The sequence below is a fragment of the Diospyros lotus genome, chromosome 4 (genome assembly GCF_014633365.1).
Source record: "Diospyros lotus cultivar Yz01 chromosome 4, ASM1463336v1, whole genome shotgun sequence".
Taxonomy (NCBI): domain Eukaryota; kingdom Viridiplantae; phylum Streptophyta; class Magnoliopsida; order Ericales; family Ebenaceae; genus Diospyros; species Diospyros lotus.
The window spans coordinates 42,020,209-42,041,025 of record NC_068341.1 but is presented as its reverse complement, the minus strand read 5'-3'; the positions used below and the strand labels follow the sequence as shown (position 1 = coordinate 42,041,025).

Sequence of the window (20,817 nt, the reverse complement as noted above, 5' to 3'; positions counted from 1 at the left end):
TATAACAAAATTAATTAAATAAATCCATGACAACCATTCTACTGAAATGCTCCCATAAATACCATTAAATTATTTTACTATGTTAATTTACTAACTAATGAGGTTATCAAGTTAACTAGTTTAACTATAAATTAATTTTGAAATTAATATATCTCACTACCGAAAATTCATTTCCAAGCTCTCAACCACCTTTCCTGCTTCCCTTACTTCATGCCTTCCATTTAACTCCCATGCCCACCTATTTATAGCCTCAAATGCCCCTTGTTTCCACATCCAAATCCATGGTTTCATCCATTATTTTACTCTCACAAGACACAAGGCTAATTATGCCTCTGCAAAACATCATCATTTTATTCCTTTAATTTCCTAGGCATCATTTGGTAGTTCATCATTCATTTTCTCCTCAAGTTTCAAGAGTATTTGCAACTCCACACATATATGAATATTATATTTTAATTATAACTATCACTTGGCCGCCACTCTATATATACATATAATAATTACATTATCTACGTATTATAATTGCATCCTTCTTGGCCACCACTCTATATATACATTTATAATTTCATTATCATGGCCAAGCCTTGGCTTTCACGCCCACGTCACATACACTTCATACGCATAAATACATATATTATATGTTGGAACTTGACATTCACTCATTTACTAATATATATATATATATAATTTGCATATATAATTTATTAAAATCATTATAAATTCTTTAATTAAATTATTAATCCCACTTCATGCATTGCATACTTGCAATTATATTCTCAAATTTTAAATTAATGATCATTGAGATACTTAAAACCCAAAATTAATAACTTCAAATTACTCGACAAGGTCGATTTCGCCCGTGCGCCTACACGAGATCTTTATTCCACTCGAAAATACTTCAGGGTTGCCTCACTGGCAAAATCGGACCACCCCTAAAGTCCCCTCAGCTTCCTGGAGGCCCCCTATGACCATTCGATACCAACATCCATTCAGATTTATACACAAATTATTTATTTTCGATTTGACTGTTTCTAGCATCATTAGCCTCATCTCGAGATACTCACCAATCTCATACTCTCTTCCATGGACATCCAAGTCCCAAGGCATTTCCTACCGTCGATTCAACGATTTATTAATTTTCTCAAAATCGCACATAACTCAATAAATTGCCTTAAAATCCATAAACTAATTATTTCCAAAATCAAGGATGTTACAGTCTCCCCTTCTTATAAAATTTCATCCTCGAAATTTTTGAGTAATCATGTTTATCACATATACATTCCTAAAATCAGCATGTCTCTTGAGCAAATATCATACATAAATTTCTATCAATCATTTATAAATTCTCAAAATGCATGCCTTACAATCCTCGAATAAATAAGGAAGTTCCTTTTGCATAGTCTTTCAAAAGAAAGACACAAATCAATTTCCTTCATCAAACTCAACATTCATCAAAATCTCACATAATCATTTAATCTCCCGAATATAAAATGGAGTAAATTGTTCAGTATCTATGGCTCTTCCAAAAGATAAGATATACGTTGATATCATCAATCAATCCACAATCGCCCAAATAACATAAATTTTCTTTGGGGTTCAGGGTAATCTCATGATAAAATCTATTACCACATGTACTTATTCCCATTCAGGAATCTTTGAATGTCATAATCTCCTCAATGATTATTATATCTTCCTTCAAATTCAATTTCACTTTTCCCTTAATAGATTAACACGAATATACAAGTCCTTGGTACCTATATTTTTCCTTCATTCCCAACCACCAATATAGGGTTTCAGGGTGTACCATACACAGGGTTTGATGCACTTTACTTAGAATTTCCTGTTGTAGCTCACCATAGTCATATATATCCTTCTGCAACACACTCAATTAGTCTATGTGCCTCCATAGTGTTTAAATTCAAGTTGCTTGCATTGTCCATTTTTCTTCACCCATTTCCTTTGACTACCCTCTTGAGCTATACCTCGCTTAATTTCTTCCCACAAGTTAACCTGGAAGTGATCTACACCACAACTGTAGTGTCACTACATGGCTCTACCTTGAGAGCTAATTTTACAAATTTCCAATTAAGGTCAGCAAATGAGTGATCAAATAAACTCCCGGGTGCACTGTATATGGAGTCCTGTGGGCCTCATCTAGAATCATTTACCTCAATTCTCAAAGGTTAGACACGTATATTTTACCTCAAAACTTGAGAATGCCACATCGCATAAAAAAAATCAGAATCCTTGGGCTGACCCCAATCATAAATCATAGACAATAACACTCGTCAATCACACATGCCTTTCGTATCTTGTTTACCAAATCCAGCTAAACAACCAGGCTAGCGATAAAAACAGACGATCCATTTGGCACTACACTCAACAGGCCAACAAGCCTTCAACATCTGACACTCACAGCTATCCACCTAGGTCATGCGTTAGGCACCTCTTTGCCACACCTTAGGTGATATGAAGTAGTGCAGTCGTAGTCCTCAAGGAATTCCATCCACCATCGCTACCTCTCATTTAGCTCTTTCTGCGAGAACCCATACTTTAGGCTCCTCGTGGTTCGTGGGCACATCAAGTGTCCCACCATTTCAGTAGTGTCTCCATAACCTCAAAAGCACATACCCCAGCTACCAGTTTCAAATCATACATCAGTTTGTTCTCTTTGTGCCTTGGTATAATCCACACGTAATCATTCGTTCATGTTGCACTAACACACAACCCGATCCTTTTGAGCTATCACAAACTCTCACTACATCTGGCAGATTATTCTCATTATACTCTTCTTACGAGTCATATTATGGACATAACTCTTCTAGAGTGTCTCATTACTACCTTCTGACAATAACTTACCGAAACATCTTATTTCGAAGCATCTTAGTACTCTATTTCGAAACCTAATTTCCAAAAATTTCATTTCAAACCCTACGTTGCTCCATGTTTCAAAACATAGGGTCGGGACTATAAATAACTGAAAAGCCCCGAACTCAATTTTCACGTGTCCAGATAATTTTTTTTCTTTTTGCCAAAATCTCCGGAATAATAAAACATGTTTTTCCCATAAAGAAGAGAAATTTTGTTTTTCTTTTTTCTTTCTTCTTTTTATTTTTCTTCCCTATTTTTTCTTTCTTCTTCTTCTTTCTCCTCTTTCCTTCCTTCCTCTGCAGACCCTGCGCACGAACAACCACCGGTCACTGCTGCCTTCCAGCGTCGCCACCACCTCCGATGGCCGCAGCTGCCCCCTCTGCAACCGCCTCCAGCGCCTGCTCCTCCATCGACCGTGAGCCACGACGTGGCTTCACGCACCCCATCTGCCGATCACAGCTCCTCCCAGCCATCATCGCTGGCCCAATTGGTCCTCGCATCAGCCAGATCCGGTCACGCCGCCACCACTGCTAGCTTTCTCGCGCAGCCATCAGCCACTGCCTAGCTTCCCTCGGCCGCCACTGCGATCACCGCCGTCCTTGCCGATGCTACTAGATTTGGGTCGATTCGACCCGACCAGGTTCGACCCGACTCGACTCGATTCAGGTTCGACCTATCCTTGATTCGTCCCATTAGATCTGACCCATATCTAATTTGACCCATCCATTTAGATCCGATATATATCTGATTTGTTTAGATTTAGCCAGATTCAGATGTATCATGCCAAGACGCAACATACCAAGACCCCGGTCTCGATGCAGTGCCTGTGTAGTCTTAAATAGAGGATGTAATCCTCAGTGCATCTTTACTCCTTACTTCCATTGTGAGAATAGTATTACTCGCTCTGTCACAATCCGTGATGTTTTTACTATCAGAAATGTTGTCAGCCTCCTAACTCCGCTTTCGGCCAGTGACCGATTTTGGGCTTCCGATACATTCCTTTTTGAAGTTCAAGCCCGGCTTCAAGATCCTGTCTATGGATGTGTATCCCACATTCTAACCCTTCAACAGCAGGTTAGTGATTTGTAAGCTTATCGAGCTTATTTGCAAGAATCACTATTCGCATTTTATTCTTCACATCCCCAACCTGTTCCTCAACCTGATCAAAACCCAAGCTGGAATTCCGATCTTCCTATCATCCAGAAGACATCCATCATCTTAGTTTCTCAGAGGTTACTCTTCCACCATACCCTGGCGAAACCAGCAGTAGCCAGATGCCATATCCAGATGACATCGATGAGTTGGGACCCGTCGTGTTTGGCAATCGTCGTCGTCATTGAGCATCGGCATCATCATTAGTTCTATGGTTTGCCTTTTTATTTTGAGTAATGGTGTGGCTTGATCTTTTGTAACCGTATTGAACATATGGAATGAATATTATGCTTTGGGTACTTTAACGTCTCATTCCCTTATCTTACCCTTGATTACCTATTGATCATAAAACATCTCAACCTCATGCAGTTGTTTAATAATTCATCGAAGTAAAAATATCGACTTTTAATTATCACCACTTTCAAAGCCTGAAAAATTTATGTACTCAGTCAAGCCACACATAACTAAACATCAAATAACCTCAAGCTAAATTCCTAAAAACAATCGACGATTTTGGTACGTCGGGTGACCGACAACACGTTTCCAAATTTTCACATAATAACTATCCACTGATCATGCTCAAATTGTCTCACACAACTTCTCATTTCCTTTCAATTCATTATTCACATAACCGAAAAGACAGCAATCCATAACCACACCACTATGTAGTGCATACAGGTACTTACATCAACCATGGTACCCTAATCTGGTATCACTTTAACTGTACAAATGATACTTTTCACTTTCCCCTTTTATCTGAGAAATGTTCTCATCATTACAACAAATGAAGTCACATATTTGACTCACTTCCCATTCTTATGTTGCCTTCTTTCCATTTTAAAGGCCAACTCATGTTCCCAAATATACAATGGTGTGCTTATTACTACACCAACAAAGACAAGATTCGGGACAATCAAATCAGAGCCAACTGCTCATACTCACTAGGGTGTATAATAATCTGCACACTAAGCCGAAGGTTAAGTCTGTAACCAGAATCATTTCCCCTTCAAAGGCCAAATCTGGGAAACACATATCCCACTGCTTGCTATCCTGGGAAAAATATTCCTAAGCAAGCCCATATCACAACACATGCCTATATTGGGGCCATTCTTCTCATGGTTACGACTATCCCAACCCGTGTATGCAACCATAATTTCATCACCCCAAAAATTTCTCGACCTCCCAAATTCTCAGGCCCACTTAGCACCCTGTACAGTAGTTAAAACCCCTGGCACCTAAGTCTCCCTTGAGGCCTCATCCCCAATCAAACTATGGTATCCTCAACCCAGCTCGGTGAAATGACAGAGATTTTGTAAACAAAATAAACTTTAATATTCTTAATCGAATTTCTTAAAACCCATAATCACACAAATTATTATGCCATGTCATCATCTTTCCCAAATCCTCCGACTCTAAAAATCGTCTTGTCGGATTGCTATCACATTTCCCTCATTTGCAATCATTTTCATTTAATTTCCTCGCACAAATCATGTTTAAGACATAAATCGATCACTATATCGTTTTCCAACTGATCATTACCCAGAATCCTCAAAATTCCAATTTTATCAAATAAAAGTTTCTCCAAAACTCCAATTATTCTCCCAAGATTCGAAATTTATCAAGCTTCGATAATTATCAAGTTCTAATATTCACCAAGCTCTAACAATAACCAAGTTCTGATATTCACCAAGCTCTAATATTTATCAAACTCTGATACCACCTTGTGACGCCCCGTCCCCACTACCGGGTGTCACTGTAACCCATGGTTACGTCAGTAAGTCCCACTACAGAGACCGGCTATGCCTTAGCAACATGGGGATAAAGATAACGTGGGCGCCCTGGGTGGGGTCCAGGCTTCACTGCCTCCGGCCATCGAGAACTCGAGGTCTAAGACTCATTTGCAGCGGAAGGACACTCGAGTCTCGAATTTGACCTATGCCTTATGAGCAGATTAATAACTGCAATTAAGGTATATCACAACTTACTCACACAAAGTATTCATTAAAAGTAACCAGTCCAACTGAAAAATACAATCAATGTTCAACACAACCACAAAATAATTACATGACAAACACGAATTACAAGGTTGCATTCCCGTCATGGGTTGCCATTCTCATCATTCAATTGGTATTCGGCCTACACTGCCTTCCCCTTACTGGATCTCGAACTATCTGTGCGGTTAGTAGGAATGGAAGGGGTGAGTCCTGAGACTCACTATAGGTAATATGCAATGCAGTAAATTATTAAGCATGACATCATAGATAAATATGAAGTGCAACATGAATGCAAGCCCATCCACCGCACCTATCTCAGGCTCTAGCTAGGTGGCCCCTAGTGGTTTCCTCCAAGACCTTATCTCGAGACTCTTACGGTCAGAAATCCACAGCCTCATGCATAAGCACTCCCTCAACATCTTATGCAAGTCATGACGAAAGTAATTTACACACAGAGCATATTAAACCCTTACCTCGAGATACGTGTCACCTGATAGTTTGTACCGTTGACGCACTCAAAATCCCTATATGTATAACAAAATTAATTAAATAAATCCATGACAACCATTCTATTGAAATCCTCCCATAAATACCATTAAATTATTTTACTAGGTTAATTTACTAACTAACGAGCTTATCAAGTTAACTAATTTAACTATAAATTAGTTTTGAAATTAATATACCTTACTGTCGAAAATTCCTTTCCAAACTCTCAACCACTTCTCCTGCTTCCCTTACTTCATGCCTTCTATTTAAGTCCCATACCCATCTATTTATAGCCTCAGATGCCTTTTGTTTCCACATCCAAATCCATGGTTTCATCCATTGTTTTACCCACACAAGACACAAGGCTAATTATGTCTCTGCAAAACATCATCATTTTATTCCTTTAATTTCCTAGGCATCATTTGGTAGTTCATCATTCATTTTCTCCTCAAGTTTCAAGAGTATTTGCAACTCCACACATATATGAATATTATATTTTAATTATAATTATCACCTAGCCGCTACTCTATATATACATATAATAATTACATTATCTACGTATTATAATTGCATCATTCTTGACCACCACTCCATGTATACATTTATAATTCCATTATCATGACCAAGCCTTAGCCTTCACGCCCACCTCACATACACTTCACACGCATAAATACATATATTAGATGTTGGAACTTGACATTCACTCATTTACTAATATATATATATAATTTGCATATATAATTTATTAAAATTATTATAAATTCTTTAATTAAATTATTAATCTCACTTTATGCATTGCATACTTGCAATTATATCCTCAAATTTTAAATTAATAATCATTAAGATACTTAAAACCCAAAATTAATAACTCTAAATTACTCGACAAGGTCGATTTTGCCTGTGCGCCTACACGAGATCTTTATTCCACCCAAAAATATTTCAGAGTTGCCTCACTGGCAAAATCGGACCACTCCTAGGGTCCCCTCAGCTTCCCGGAAGCCCCCTACGACCATTCGGTACTAACATCCATTCGGGCTTATATACAAATTATTTATTTTCAATTTGACTATTTCTAGTATCATTAGTCTCATCTCAAGATGCTCATCAATCTCATGCCCCATTCCTTGGACATCCAAGTCCCAAGACATTTCCTGCCGTCGATTCAATGATTTATTAATTTCCTCAAAATCGCACATAACTCAATAAATCGCCTTAAAATCCATAAACTAATTATTTCCAAAATCAGGGATGTTACAATTCTCCACACGTGCCTTGAAGCTTCTAAATGTATTAAAACCTTTTGATTTCTCTTACAAAAAGTAAACCCAAGTTTTTCAAGTATAATCATCAATAAAGGTAATTAAATATCTTTTACCCCATTAGAAGATGGATTTATCAGCCCAAAAATATAAGAATGAATCAACTCCATAACACTTTTTGCTCTCCATGACTTTCCTTGAGAAAATTGAGAACTATGTTATTTGTTAACAATACATTCTTCACAAACTTTGGAGGGAATAATAATTTGAGGAAGACCTATCACTATATTTTTTTGTTGGAGAGTTTTTAATCCACCAAAATTCAAGTGGTCATAGCAAAAATGCCAAAGCTATGAAAGATCTTTTACTTCAACCATTAAGCAAGGTTGGGTCTTTTCAATCTTTAATGGAAACAACCTATTTGAACTAACTTGAATAATGGCAATATCACCTTTTGAAGGATCATATATCTCACAAGCACCATTCTTAATAGTTATTTCATAACCTTTTTCTTGCAATTAACCAACACTCGATAAATTAATTCTCAAGTCGGGAACATAGAAAACATTGAAATTTTTCTCTACAAAACCATTATTGATTCTTATACTAATATCACATTTTCCAATTACTTTCACAATATGATAATTACCAAAATTTATTGAAGTACGAAAGTCTTCATTTATATAAGAAAAAGAAGACTTACTGCCACACATGTGGTTGCTGCAACTAGAGTCTACATACCAAACATTAGATTCAAACTCCTTCTTAACATAGTAAGCCATCAATAGAGTTTATTTTTCCTTATTTTCTACAAAATTTGATCTTTTCGACTTCTTTTTGTGTTTAGGCAATTGGGTATAACATTCAAAATGATAATGACCAAAATTGTGGCACTTGTAGCACTCTACCTTAGATTTGTCAAAGTGCTGACCACATCCTCTATTGTTGCCTTGAAATTGATCACCATTAGTCTAGAAATTTTGATATTGCCTGTTGCCATCTCTGTTTTCTTGACCTCCTCTACTTCTAGAATTTGAGAAATGAATAAATGTAGAAGTCTTTAAAACTTGCTCATCTATAGATGAACTTCGATTCATCTTCTGTTCACGGACTAACAATGAACTTTGGAGTTCATAAAGTGAGAGTTCATTTATGTCCTTTGACTCTTCAATTGAGCAAACAATATAGTCAAACTTTGGTGCCAAGGAACGTAGTAATTTTTCAACAATAGCAACAATTTTCATCTCTTCACCATGGAATCACATTTTGTTGGCTATCTCCATAGTCCTTGCACAATAATTGGCAACAAACTCATCGTCTTTCATCTATAAAGTCTTAAAATCCCTTCTCAAGGCTTGAAGCTAGGCATGCTTCACTCTTGACGATCGTTGATATTTTTTCTTCATTGAATTCTCAAATATCTTTGGAAATTTCTTTGCTAAGAATCATTTCCACGATAGATCGATCAATGGCTTGGAACAAATAATTATTTACCTTCAAATCTTTTAACTTTGATCTTTCCAACTTTGTTTTTTGTGCCTCTGTAAGTGCCACACTAGTTGTAATTTTTTGCGCCTCTGCAAGTGTTGCTCTAGCTATTGGTGTTGCCACACCAAATTCAATGACATGCTAATACTCTTTAGATCTCAGTAAGTTATCCATCAACATGCTCCAATGGTCATAGTAACCATCAAAGTGCAGAAAAAGATGAGACAAAACTTTCAAAAGCCATTTGTTCTTCTGTAAAAGTGAAAAAAATGCTAAAAAAATAAAAAATAAAGTTGCTATTTTTTGCTATTTTGAGGGCTTGTTGCTTCAGTCTCTCTATTGCTTTTCTCTTCTTCTTTTTTTTTTTTTTTTTTTTGGGGCTATGATACTACTATTGAGTAATGAAGGAAATAACAAGCAAAGACAAATTTTGAAAAGTAAAAAAGGTTCCATTTTACTCCTTCAAAATGTTGGTCTATATAGGCATAAATTAAAAACAGATTTCTAAAACTTCTAAACAATAAATACATTAAAATAATAAATCTTAACGTAAATGTCACTAATTGAATTTTCATTAATATTCTATATTAGATAAACGCCAGATATTTGATTTTTTAATGTTTTCATCCTCTTATAAGTTATAAAATGTGGTCTATTATGTAAACTAAAAAAATTTAATTATTTTATTTTTAACTTAATTATCTTTTTTATAATCCCGTTATATTCTATATTATATTTAAAAAAAATTATTAAATTTTATTTGATTATTTTTTAAGATGTGACTATTCAAAAGATAAAATTGATATTATATGAATTATATAATACAAAACGTCTTACATTACACAATGTTAGGATGTGTCGGTTTTATGATAATTTTGATATCAAATTGTCATAAACAATGATCGATAATTGATCAGAAAAAAGAGTAAATGTAGAAAAAAAGAGACAAAAAAAGAAGAGAAATGGTTTGGATCTCGTACAAATATATACTCTCACTCGTTTAGAGATGAGACTATGTATATCTCAAGGGTATTTAGTTAGTATTAACTTTAAAATTGTTTATCAAAAATTTAAAATTAATAAAAATATTTAGATAACCATATCGTTAGCATTTTGAAAAAAATTTGAAGGTAAAAGCTTATTCTACCCTCGAACAAATAAAAAATTTCAGTCATGTCCCCAAAGCCCTAACCCATAATTCAATTCGTGCAATCAGTTTCTCTTCTCGCTTCTCCCTCGCAGCCTCTACTGTCCGTTATCTTTGGCGTCCATCATCTCCGGCGGCAGTGTGCATCACCGGTGTCCCTCGTCCGTCGCCGCTCATCTTCGTCGCTCCGTTCGCCCTGTCATATCCGGCGTCACAGCGTCACATCACCTCCGGCGTCCACATCTCCGTCTTCTTTGCTGCAGCTTCTCGCCGGGGTCACAGCGTTCCCGCTCCGGCGTCACAACAATTCAGAACTGAGAGGTATTCTATTTTTTTCTGTATTTTGTTGCTGTTAACAGATTTTTCTGTATTTTGTTGTTCCATTTGCTGTTTATGGTAGCTGTGAACATACATTTTAACTGCTGTGGTTTGTTGCTGTGAACAGATTTTTGTTGTGTTTCTTGTTGGATTTTTGCTGTGGTTATTGTTGATGTGATTTTTGCTATTCATAGATTTGGCTGTCATTTTTGTTGTGTAGGATTGCTATGCACATGATTCTTTATTTTCTGGGTTTGTTGAGTTTTGCTGTTATTTGTTGCTGTGAACAGAATTTAAGGAAAATTCCTGTTGGGTATAGTCGAAGATATGTCATGTGTTTTTCCAGGTTCTTGATCCTTCTAGTTGGGCATAGTTTTCGATCAAAATTTGCGTAGTTATGTGTAGCTTCATGGGAGGGATTGAATTACAAATCTTAAATGTTGAATAACTTTTATAAAAAACTTAAGGAGTCCAATGAAATGCTTATATTGAAATCCCCCAAGTCCAAGCCATATTATCCCTTGAATTAAAATTCAGTCCTTATATTGAATGTACAATGTGTTGCAAAAAATTTTAATGAAATGCTATTCCTAATCTTGGGAGATGTTATTCAGTCCTCATAGTAGCCAATGTCATATTTTTGTGAAATGCTGTCAATAACTCCTTTATGCCATTCCTGTTTTAACTTAGATCCTATTAAAGGGTGTATATGTATGTTATAATGTTTGAAACCAAAAATTGTGTAATGTCCGTGTTTGGATCTTGTTATATACGTTTGGACAGCCTTTACATTATGACATCGTATGATATTTGTTTATGATCTGAGGTTTCATATCATTTACTTTGTTGATTCTAATATAGATGGATATGCAACAAGACGGTACTAATAAGGCCAGCAAGTTCAATAATGAAAAAGGAAAGAGAAAGGGGGCGTTTGATGTTCCTGATAAGGGTTGGGCCTCTGCTAGGTGGGATGATTTAACGCACTTTAGGTTTATAGAGTTGATAAAAAAGGAAATGGGCCAGGGTCTTTCATAAATAAAGATGGTTAAAACTTTCATAAATAAAGATCAGTTTTCTCTCTCTCTCTCTCTCTATATATATTTTTGGGGGTCTGATTTCAGTAAATATGGCTTGCAGTTTGATACTACTTTTCTATATCTAAACTGTTAAAGTTTGGCTTTCTTGTTTCAGTAAGCATTGAGGAAATTAGTGTTCTATCTTAGTAAACATCATTTCATAACATTATCTTTGTCTGAAGGGTTTTCAAAGACTTGCAGTAATCATAGCTGCAAATGTTTTTAGTGATATAGTGAAGCTTGTGGTCTTCTACCTACTTTTTGTACTTCCCTTTATCATAGAGCTTATAATTGGTTTCTGAAAATGCCATTTTTTGTTTTCATTTATTTCTATCGCACGGCTAGTTCTCAAGGCATGGGGCAAGTTGGGGGATGATGGGGAGCTGGAATGGAACTTCCCAAACTAGCTTCCCAATGTAGTAAATTTTTTGGATGCATCATTTAGTGAAAATCAGAAGCATCAACCTTGATTTCACCTCCATTCAAATCTAGGGCATGCAATAACCTTTCGTCCAATCCACCCCTTACTGCATGATTAACCTATCTTTCAATCCACCATGAATTTAACATGCCAAGCTTTGGGAGGAGTTTGTCTGGTAGGTAATTCATTAAGTTCTTAACTGCAGATTCTTTGGTTGGACTGGATCTTGTAATGTTTCCCTATGAGAGTGCTTCTCTTAAGATTCTTTTATATGAAAAATTGTATGTCTATTTTGTTTCATTGATTAGTTTTACACGTAGTGGGATAAAGGCTGGATATGTTGTTGTTGTTGATTAGTTATACACGTGATTTTGTTGTTGATTAAATTCAATATTAGACGATTAAATTGAATCTACCAAACGAAGGAAACTCCACTTAACAGAAAGCAAGGGCTTTCAAAATTTTCAGAACCTTCATCAATTTCTCTAACGAAAGATGTAATTTGTTTATTTTTCTTGTGTAGGGGAGTTGTGACCATCAGTCCGGTAAAGCATAAGAAAGTGGGTCTGTTGAATTGTACACAATGTCAAGTGGGCCTGGTCTTGAATCTCTTGTAGATCGTATGTGATCCCTATACCTGTTTAAATATTTCTTCTTCTTATTCATTCTAATCTTTTCTGTGTGTTCTTTTTTTCTTAAATATTTGACAATAACTTGACATGTATTCTGTAATTTGGTTCGGCTGTTCAAGTGATTATTGATCTTTTATTGGCAGATCCCAAGTTTTCTTTGCTTAATTAGTAGATTTCTAGCACAATTCTATTATGTCACTGAAGCTTTTCTTTCTTTTGCATAGAAACCATTTCTGTCATTACAAATGACGGACGCAACATAGTGGTGAGTTCTGCAGTTTGGACCTCATAATCCCACCCCGCTTCCCCCCCAACAAAAAAAAAACAAAAAGAAGAAAAAAGAAAAGAGAAAAGCATTTATTTGTTGTACTAACAATTACAGTTTTCTCTCCAGGGAGTGTTAAAAGGTTTTGATCAGGCTACAAATTTAATTCTTGATGAATCTCATGAACGTGTCTACTCTACCAAGGTTTGATCATTTCCTGTTGAAAGCATAAAACATTTAGTGATGACTGATGAATAGTATTTTTTTGGTTGCCCTTTTGCATCTTGTTCTTCCTCTATAATGATTCTTAACAGAATTTTCATTTAGAACAGTACAACAATAAATCTATTTGTTCATTTGGAGCCTTCTAGTTTCTTTTTGTTTTGTTTTATTTCTTTTCATTTATGGTTCTGTTTGGATAGGGCCAGTTGTATTTGTTTGGTTAAACGAATAGAAGAATTTGAATTTGAAATGCGAGTATTTCAAATTATAAATTTCAAATGACATCATTTGAAATCCCTGTATCAAAAGGCGACCTTATTTTCATGTGGTTAAGGACAGGGAGGGGAAGGTATTGATAGCCTTTCCTTCACTTTGCAGCTTCCTCTCTCAAATTTCTGTTTTTGAAAACATCTATTTACTTGAAGGCAGGAAATTTGGAGTTTCCCTAAACCTGCTTCATATTTTGCCTGATTTCCAATTTAGTAACTGTATGGAGGGAATGATCTGCAGTACATTGTTGATGTAGATCTGTTGACATTGCATGAGCAAAATAAAACTTCATCTGCTCTTAACAAGATTACATTCAGTTGGTCTGATAAAAAAGAACAAAAATGAATCAAGTCCTTAGGTTGGATTGACCTTACATTTTCCTCAATCCTCTTTTAAGGTTTGATTCAGTGTATGCCCTTCATCAATTCCACTGGTTTCCAGTTTGCATTTGGGATTGGTAATCTGACTACTGGGTTTATAGATCCCTGCCATGCATGTGGTGTTGATTGGCAGCCTGGTCTAACTAGATTGTGCTGTGTTTGACCTCTGGCCCATGCCAATTTTCCATCCCTCAGTAGTCGGTAACTTAATCCAAGCTGTGTAAGTATGTAAGACATAGACACAGGCTGATGCAGATCTTGTTTTATTGTCAATAACACTTACCTCATGGGGCCCCTTGTTTGGGATTAACTGAAGTTTAATCTGGGGCTAGCCATAATTTCTTTCCATTGTTCTAATAAAGGCTCGTTATGTTCTCTTTAGGTGTCTAATGAACAAAGTCAATATTTTTTTTCTCCTCTTGGCTCTTGATTGTCAACACTGATTGGTCTAACAAGGTTTGGGACAGAATTCAAGGGAATTCTAGCTATTTGTAGAAGAGAGCAGGGAGAGAGAATGGATAGAGAGAGAGAATAACAGAAAAGAGAGAGAAAACCAAGAAGATTCTTTCTAATCATGAGGAGCATGGCTCCAGTACAACCGAATATATATGCTGTTAGAGGGCCCTCCTAGAAAGTAGCTATGACTCAGCCTTCCCTACCCTACCGAGGCTCACTCAATAGACGTTACAAAATATGGATGGACCTATCTACCCCTATTACATATTAGCTATGTTAGAACGGGAGATGCTATGGCACACACCAAGAGGGGGGGTGAATTGGATATTTAAAAAAATCTTGATAAAACTTGAAAAACTTTTTAACCCAATTGAGGTTTTAGTAATTTAAAATATAGAACATATGAAATGACAAATGTAAAGCAAGAAGAATAAAAGACACAAAGGATTTATAGTGGTTCGGCTTAAACCAAGCCTAATTCACTACCTTAGCTCCCACTAAGGATTTTAAACCAATTCACTAAAATCTCCTACTTACACAAGTAGGCCCTTTAGCTACACAAGCTAGGAAATACAACCTCCCAATTTAATGGGCCCTCTAGCTACACAAGCTAGGAAAATAGAAACAATACAAATGAAAGAGATAAGCTAAGAGTTAATACTCTTAGTTACAAGTTCTCTCACAATGAAAAACAAGGCTTAACAATAAATTTACAATGATAGAACAGCAAAGCCTTGGAGAGAAAAATAAAACAATGAAAGCCCAAACACTGTAAGCTCGAATAAAATTGTTTGCAATTGCTAGATCATCTCATTTCAGTCCATTAGCCTCTCCTTGATCATCCATGAGTTGTATATATAAGCATCCATAAAGATTGAAGAAGAAACTAGCCGTTTTTGTGACCGTTGGAGTTGAAAAACTAGCCGTTATAAAATCTGTGAAACATAATAGTCGACAGAAGAAAAGATTAGTCAACTATTTTAACAAGTAAAACTAAGAATAGTCGACAGACATATACTGATAGTCGACTATTTTTAATACAAAAATTCAATAGTCGACAGACATACTTGAATAGTCGACAGTTGCTGAAATGTGAAGAAATTTTTGAATTTCATGAACAAAAATAGTCGACAGATCAAAAGACATAGTCGACTATTTTTGCTCGATAGTCGATAGATGCTAAAATAGTCAACAGATGCTTAAATAGTCGACAGAACATCAAAAATAGTCGACTATTTTGAAGCATAGTCAATAGAATGATCCTGATAGTCGACTCTTCTATAGAAAAACTTGAATTTTTAATACAACCTTATTCGATTCTTTAAAAACTCATTTTGATTATCTTTAAAGCAAGTTGAGATTATCAAAAGTATGATTTTGAAACAAATCACTCTCAACAAGCAAGTTTTTCAAATCACTCTCAACCATACTCAATATTTCTTCTATAAGTTTTCATATCTTGCTTCAAAGCTTATATACTAAAAATTCATTTTCTCATTCACAAAATCCATATAGATTGATTTTCATATATTGATTTTCATATAGTCATTATCAAAACCATTTTATTACTCAAGAGTAAAATATCAAGCTACGTGACAATTCCTCCCTCCTTAAAATATTTCTTGTCCTCAAGAAATCACAAGAGTCCAGCTACTCGAGAAAACTATTTCAGCAACTCAGGGAGGTACTCCCAAGTTGTGTCATCTGGAGGCCGATTGGTCCATTGTACTTGCACTTGAATCAGGGGTAAGGACCCCTAGTAGATGACCCTCCTATCGATAATTGCCATAGGTTCAAACACTCTTGGGAAATCCTCCTCCAAGGTTGGTGGTTCGGCACTTACAACGTCATGTGGCCCTACTAATTTCTTGAGTAGTGATACATGGAAGACTACGTCATGTGGCCCTACTAATTTCTTGAGTAGTGATACATGGAAGACTGGATGGATGCCTACTCCATCTGGTAGTTGTAGTCTATAAGCGGAGCTCCCTACCTTAGCTGTTACTTGAAAAGGGCCGAAGTACTTAGGCCTTAGCTTAGAGGGGAGCTTATCGGTAAACATTTGTTGCTGAAACCTCCTTACCTTCAAGTAAACCGAATCCCCCTCTTCAAAATTCCTTTCAGTTCTCCTCCTGTCTGTAATTTGCTTCATTCGGTTTTGTGCCACTGTTAATTCTTTTTTTATTAACTGAAGGGCTTTTTGTCTTTGCCTCAAGTATCGATCCACATTCCGTTCCACATTGGAGTAGTGCATCACTGCTGGGATGAGTGGTAGTTTGTAGCCAAAAAGTGCCTCAAAAGGCAATCTCTTAAGTGAGCTGTGGAAGTTTGAGTTGTAGCACCACTGAGCTAGGGGCAACAATTGATTCTAGCTTTTAGGTTTAGTGAAACATACACACCTCATATAAGCTTCTAAGCACTGATTCACCATTTCAGTTTGTACATCCGTCTCTGGATGATAGGCTGTAGACATATGCAAGTCAACTCCCAATTGTTTGAACAATTCTCTCCAAAAGTTGCTGATAAATATCTTGTCCTTGTCTGAAGTGATAGACAAAAGCAAGCCATGTACCTTCACCACCGAGTCCAATAGTATTCTAGCCACATCCGAAGTTGTAAATGGATGAGCTAGGCTAAGGAAATACCCAAATTTAGTCAACCTATCCACCACTACTAGGATAGTGTTCTTCCCTTCGGACCTAGGTAGCCCTTCCACAAAATCCATAGAAATTCTTTGCCAAGCCTGGTCTGGTATCTCTAATGGCTGAAGTAAACCAGGGTATGGAACTTGCTCATGTTTGCATTTTTGGCAAACAGAGCATACTAATACATAAGTCGTCACCTCCTTCTTCATTCCCGGCCAATAGAACAATTGTCTCACCTTGTTGTAAGTAACATTCAAGTCGGAGTGCCCTCCAATGGGAGATGCATGCAAGGCTTGTAGGATTCGGGTCCTGAGCTGAGGGTCTTCCCCAATCACCATCCACCCTTTATACCTTAATAACTCCGCCTTCAATGCGTACCCCTTCTGTTCGTTGCTTCCGGCTGCTAAACTGATCATGAGTTCTTGAGCCTAGGGTGTCCCCTTATAGCTACTTGACACCTCTTTAATCCAATCGGGAACAACTACATAGACTGCTTGACATTCGCCATTTTCTTTCCTCCTTGACAGTGCATCAGCCATTGTATTCTCTTTTCCCTTATGGTATTGGATGGTGTAATCCAATCCTAGCAGCTTGGTTGCTCCTTTCCTTTGTAACTATGTATGTAATCTTTGCTCTCCTAAGAACCTGAGGCTTTCATGGTCAGTCTTGATAACAAACGAGTTTCCTTCCAAATAACACCTCCATTTGTCTACTGCCATGAGTACAACTATTAATTCCTTATCATAGATGCTCAACCCCAGGAGTTTGGGAGCTAAAGCCTGACTAAGGATAGCTATCGGCCTACCTTCTTGTGCCAACACTGCCCTCACTCCCATGTCACATGCATCTGTTTCTAAGGTGAAAGGTTTGGAAAAATTTGGTAAAGCCAAAATTGGAGCTTGGGTCATAGCCTCCTTTAAGGAATTGAAGGTCGTTGCTACTCTCTCCCCCCATTCAAATCCATTCTTTTGGAGTAGCTCAATCAACGGCTTGCTGATTATCCCATACCCCTTAAATGAACTTCCTATAATAGTCGGTTAGCCCAAGAAAGCCCCCCAATTCCTTAACAGTCTTAGGAGTAGGCCATTCCACCATAGCGGTTATTTTTTTTTTGGATCAGTGATCACACCTTCTCTAGTGATGATATGCCCAAGGGATTCCTCCTTTCCCTCTGCGAAGATACATTTAGACTTCTTGACATACAATTGGTTAGATTTGAGGACCTGGAATGTGGTTTTGAGGTGGGTTAGGTGTTGCTCCATGGTTGGGCTGTAAACTAAGATATCATCGAAGAAAATAAGGATAAACTTTCTGAGGTAAAGGTAGAAAATGTGATTCATGAGGGCTTGGAATGTTGCGGGTGCATTGGTTAGGCCGAAAGGCATTACTAGGAATTCATAAAGTCCTTGATGGGTGTGAAAGGTGGTTTTGGGAATATTTGAGGCACTCATTCGGATCTGGTGATAACCAGATTTGAGATCAAGCTTAGAAAAAATTGTAGCCCCTGATAATTCATCTAGAAGGTCATCTATGATAGGAATGGGGAATTTGTTTTTGATGGTGTGGGTGTTTAGTTGTCTATAATCGACACAAAACCTCAAACTCCCATTTTTTTTCTTAACCAAGAGAACAAGGGAGGCAAACGGGCTTTGACTTGGTTTGATTACATTTTTGGACTGCATTTCTTTCACTAGGTGTTCAATCTCGACCTTTGAAACGGGGAATAGCGATAGGAATGAACGTTTATGGGTTCGATATTTGGCTTGAGGTGGATGGTATGTTCTAAGAAACGGTCTAGGGGTAAGGAAGTAGGTTCCAAGAATAATTCCTCAAATTCAACCAACAAAGAATGTAAGAAGTTAGTAAATTATACCTTGCTCGGGGAATTAACTAAGGCCTGTACCCTGAACCATTGATTATCTTCTGTTTCCGCTATGTCTGCTTCCTTTCTTCCTTCCCACACCTCAATGGCATAGATTGAATGAAGCTGAGCAATGGTTCCCTCTTCCTGCTCAAAGAGTTTCTTCAAGTGGCTTCTTGAGATTGCTTTGCAATCTCCTCCATCCCCACATCTTGTTAAGGTTAACCTTCTTCCTCTTTTATCAAAACTCACCTCTAAGGTGTTGAAGTCAAATATGAGGGGGCTGATTGTTTTCATCCAGTCTACTCCCAACACAACTTGACATCCACCTAACTGTAAAATTCTCAAATCGGTAGAAAACTCATACCTTTGCATTCTCCATGTAAAACCTTGGCACTTGTACCGGCTGATCATTTTGTGACCATTAGCAACCGTGACATATAGGCGAATAGTGGTTTGGAGTATGCACAGTAGTTCCTTGGCTATGCTTTCGTCCAAGAAACTATGTGAGCTCCCACTATCTATCAAGATAAGAAGTCTCATCTTCCCTATGTTACCCCTGATTTTATCATCTTCTCCGAAGGGTGGCCTTCTAGGGCGTGAAGAGAAATCTGCCCTCCTTCCTCCTCCTCTTCCACTAGATCCCCCGTTTTAGTGTCAAGCATTACTTCTTCATCTTCATTATCTTCCCCTTCCATTTGCATTAGGGCCCTTTTGCATTGGTGCCCCACCGTATATTTCTCCCTGCATTTGAAACACAATCCCATCTGTCGTTTCTGATCTAACATTAGGGATCGTAGGTGATTTGTTGCAATTTGTGCCTTTTTTTTTGGGGGGGGGGGGGGGGGGGGGGGTTAACTCCCTTTATGCATTTGAGAGTTGCCAACCTTCTAACCCCTTCCTACAGAGCCTTGCCAACCCACTCCAAACCCCTTTTGTGAGAGTCTGTGCTTCTTAGCAAAGGCATCTAGGGATAGTTCATGTAAGCGAGCCTTCTTTGCCGCTTGCCTAACGGTCACCGGTTGTAACATCTTCACCATCGGCCTTAGTTTGTCATTCAATCTGCTAAGAAAGCTAGATACAAAATACTGCTCGTCCAACATGGGTGGGCGTGCCCCAGTATGGATTTCAACTCCTCAAATCGGGTCTGGTACTCTTCCACAGTCCCCTCTTGTCTTAGTTTATTAAACTGTTCCACCACATCAATTAAGCTACTCGCACCGAATCGGGCACAAAATTATTCTACAAACTCTGGCCACCTCCATTCATGTTGCCTAGCACTCCAACTTTGAAACCATGAGTGCTACATCGTTCAAGTATGCAGCAACCATGTTAACCTTGTTCTCTTCTGCCACCTGGTAGTGATAGAAGAAGCGTTCACACCTTCTTATCCACCAACGAGGCTTCACCCCTTCGAATACTGGTATCTCCATCTTTCAGATGAGAGTGTTAGTTGCAGCACCTAAGCCTCCTCTCATGGTGGCCTCTACTGCTGGCTCCCTCCTTTCGCCTATCTCCTGATGACCCCTTACTCCCTAGATGATAGGAGAACTCGCTGTCCTTGGTGGAAAATCTATTGGTAATGTCGCGTTCGGTCGTCGGGAAAAAATGGCCAGTGCAGCATTCAGCTGCTGACTCAGTTCTGTAAACTCCACTCTAAGATGAGCGAAGTCGTCTCTTAAATTTCGCTCCACTTCCATAACATCCGACCGCATCTTGCTTATGTCTTCGTGAGTGTTTTTGATACCCACCTCTACCGTTTCCAACCTTTCCTCAACCAGCTCATGGCTCTGTCGCAGGCTGGCTTCGATGGTATCCAAGCGAGTTTCCATTTGTTTCATGCGGGTACCCTCCGCCATGATTGTCGACTA

The 20,817-nt window shown here is 37.6% G+C and overlaps 2 protein-coding genes across 3 annotated transcripts in view; both read left to right on the top strand.

Moving 5' to 3' along the window:
* The window catches only part of LOC127800729 (sm-like protein LSM8), a 41,910-nt gene that overhangs the window by 19,991 nt on the left and 1,102 nt on the right, over positions 1 to 20,817 (top strand). Inside the window, exons 1-4 of one of the 2 annotated variants that reach the window (XM_052335512.1) lie at positions 10,428 to 10,718; positions 12,739 to 12,835; positions 13,072 to 13,112; positions 13,242 to 13,316. In XM_052335512.1, coding sequence (XP_052191472.1) covers positions 12,799 to 12,835; positions 13,072 to 13,112; positions 13,242 to 13,316 — 153 coding nt within the window. In that variant the 5' untranslated portion in view covers positions 10,428 to 10,718; positions 12,739 to 12,798. Of the gene's footprint in view, positions 1 to 10,427; positions 10,719 to 12,738; positions 12,836 to 13,071; positions 13,113 to 13,241; positions 13,317 to 20,817 lie in introns of those variants that run through there. The other variant, XM_052335513.1, reaches the window with a different exon arrangement.
* Positions 3,652 to 10,888, top strand: LOC127799857 (LOB domain-containing protein CRL1-like). The gene is made up of 3 exons (XM_052334071.1): positions 3,652 to 3,945; positions 10,381 to 10,718; positions 10,843 to 10,888. The coding sequence occupies exons 1-3, from the start codon at positions 3,652 to 3,654 to the stop codon at positions 10,886 to 10,888; spliced, it is 678 nt and encodes a 225-aa protein (XP_052190031.1).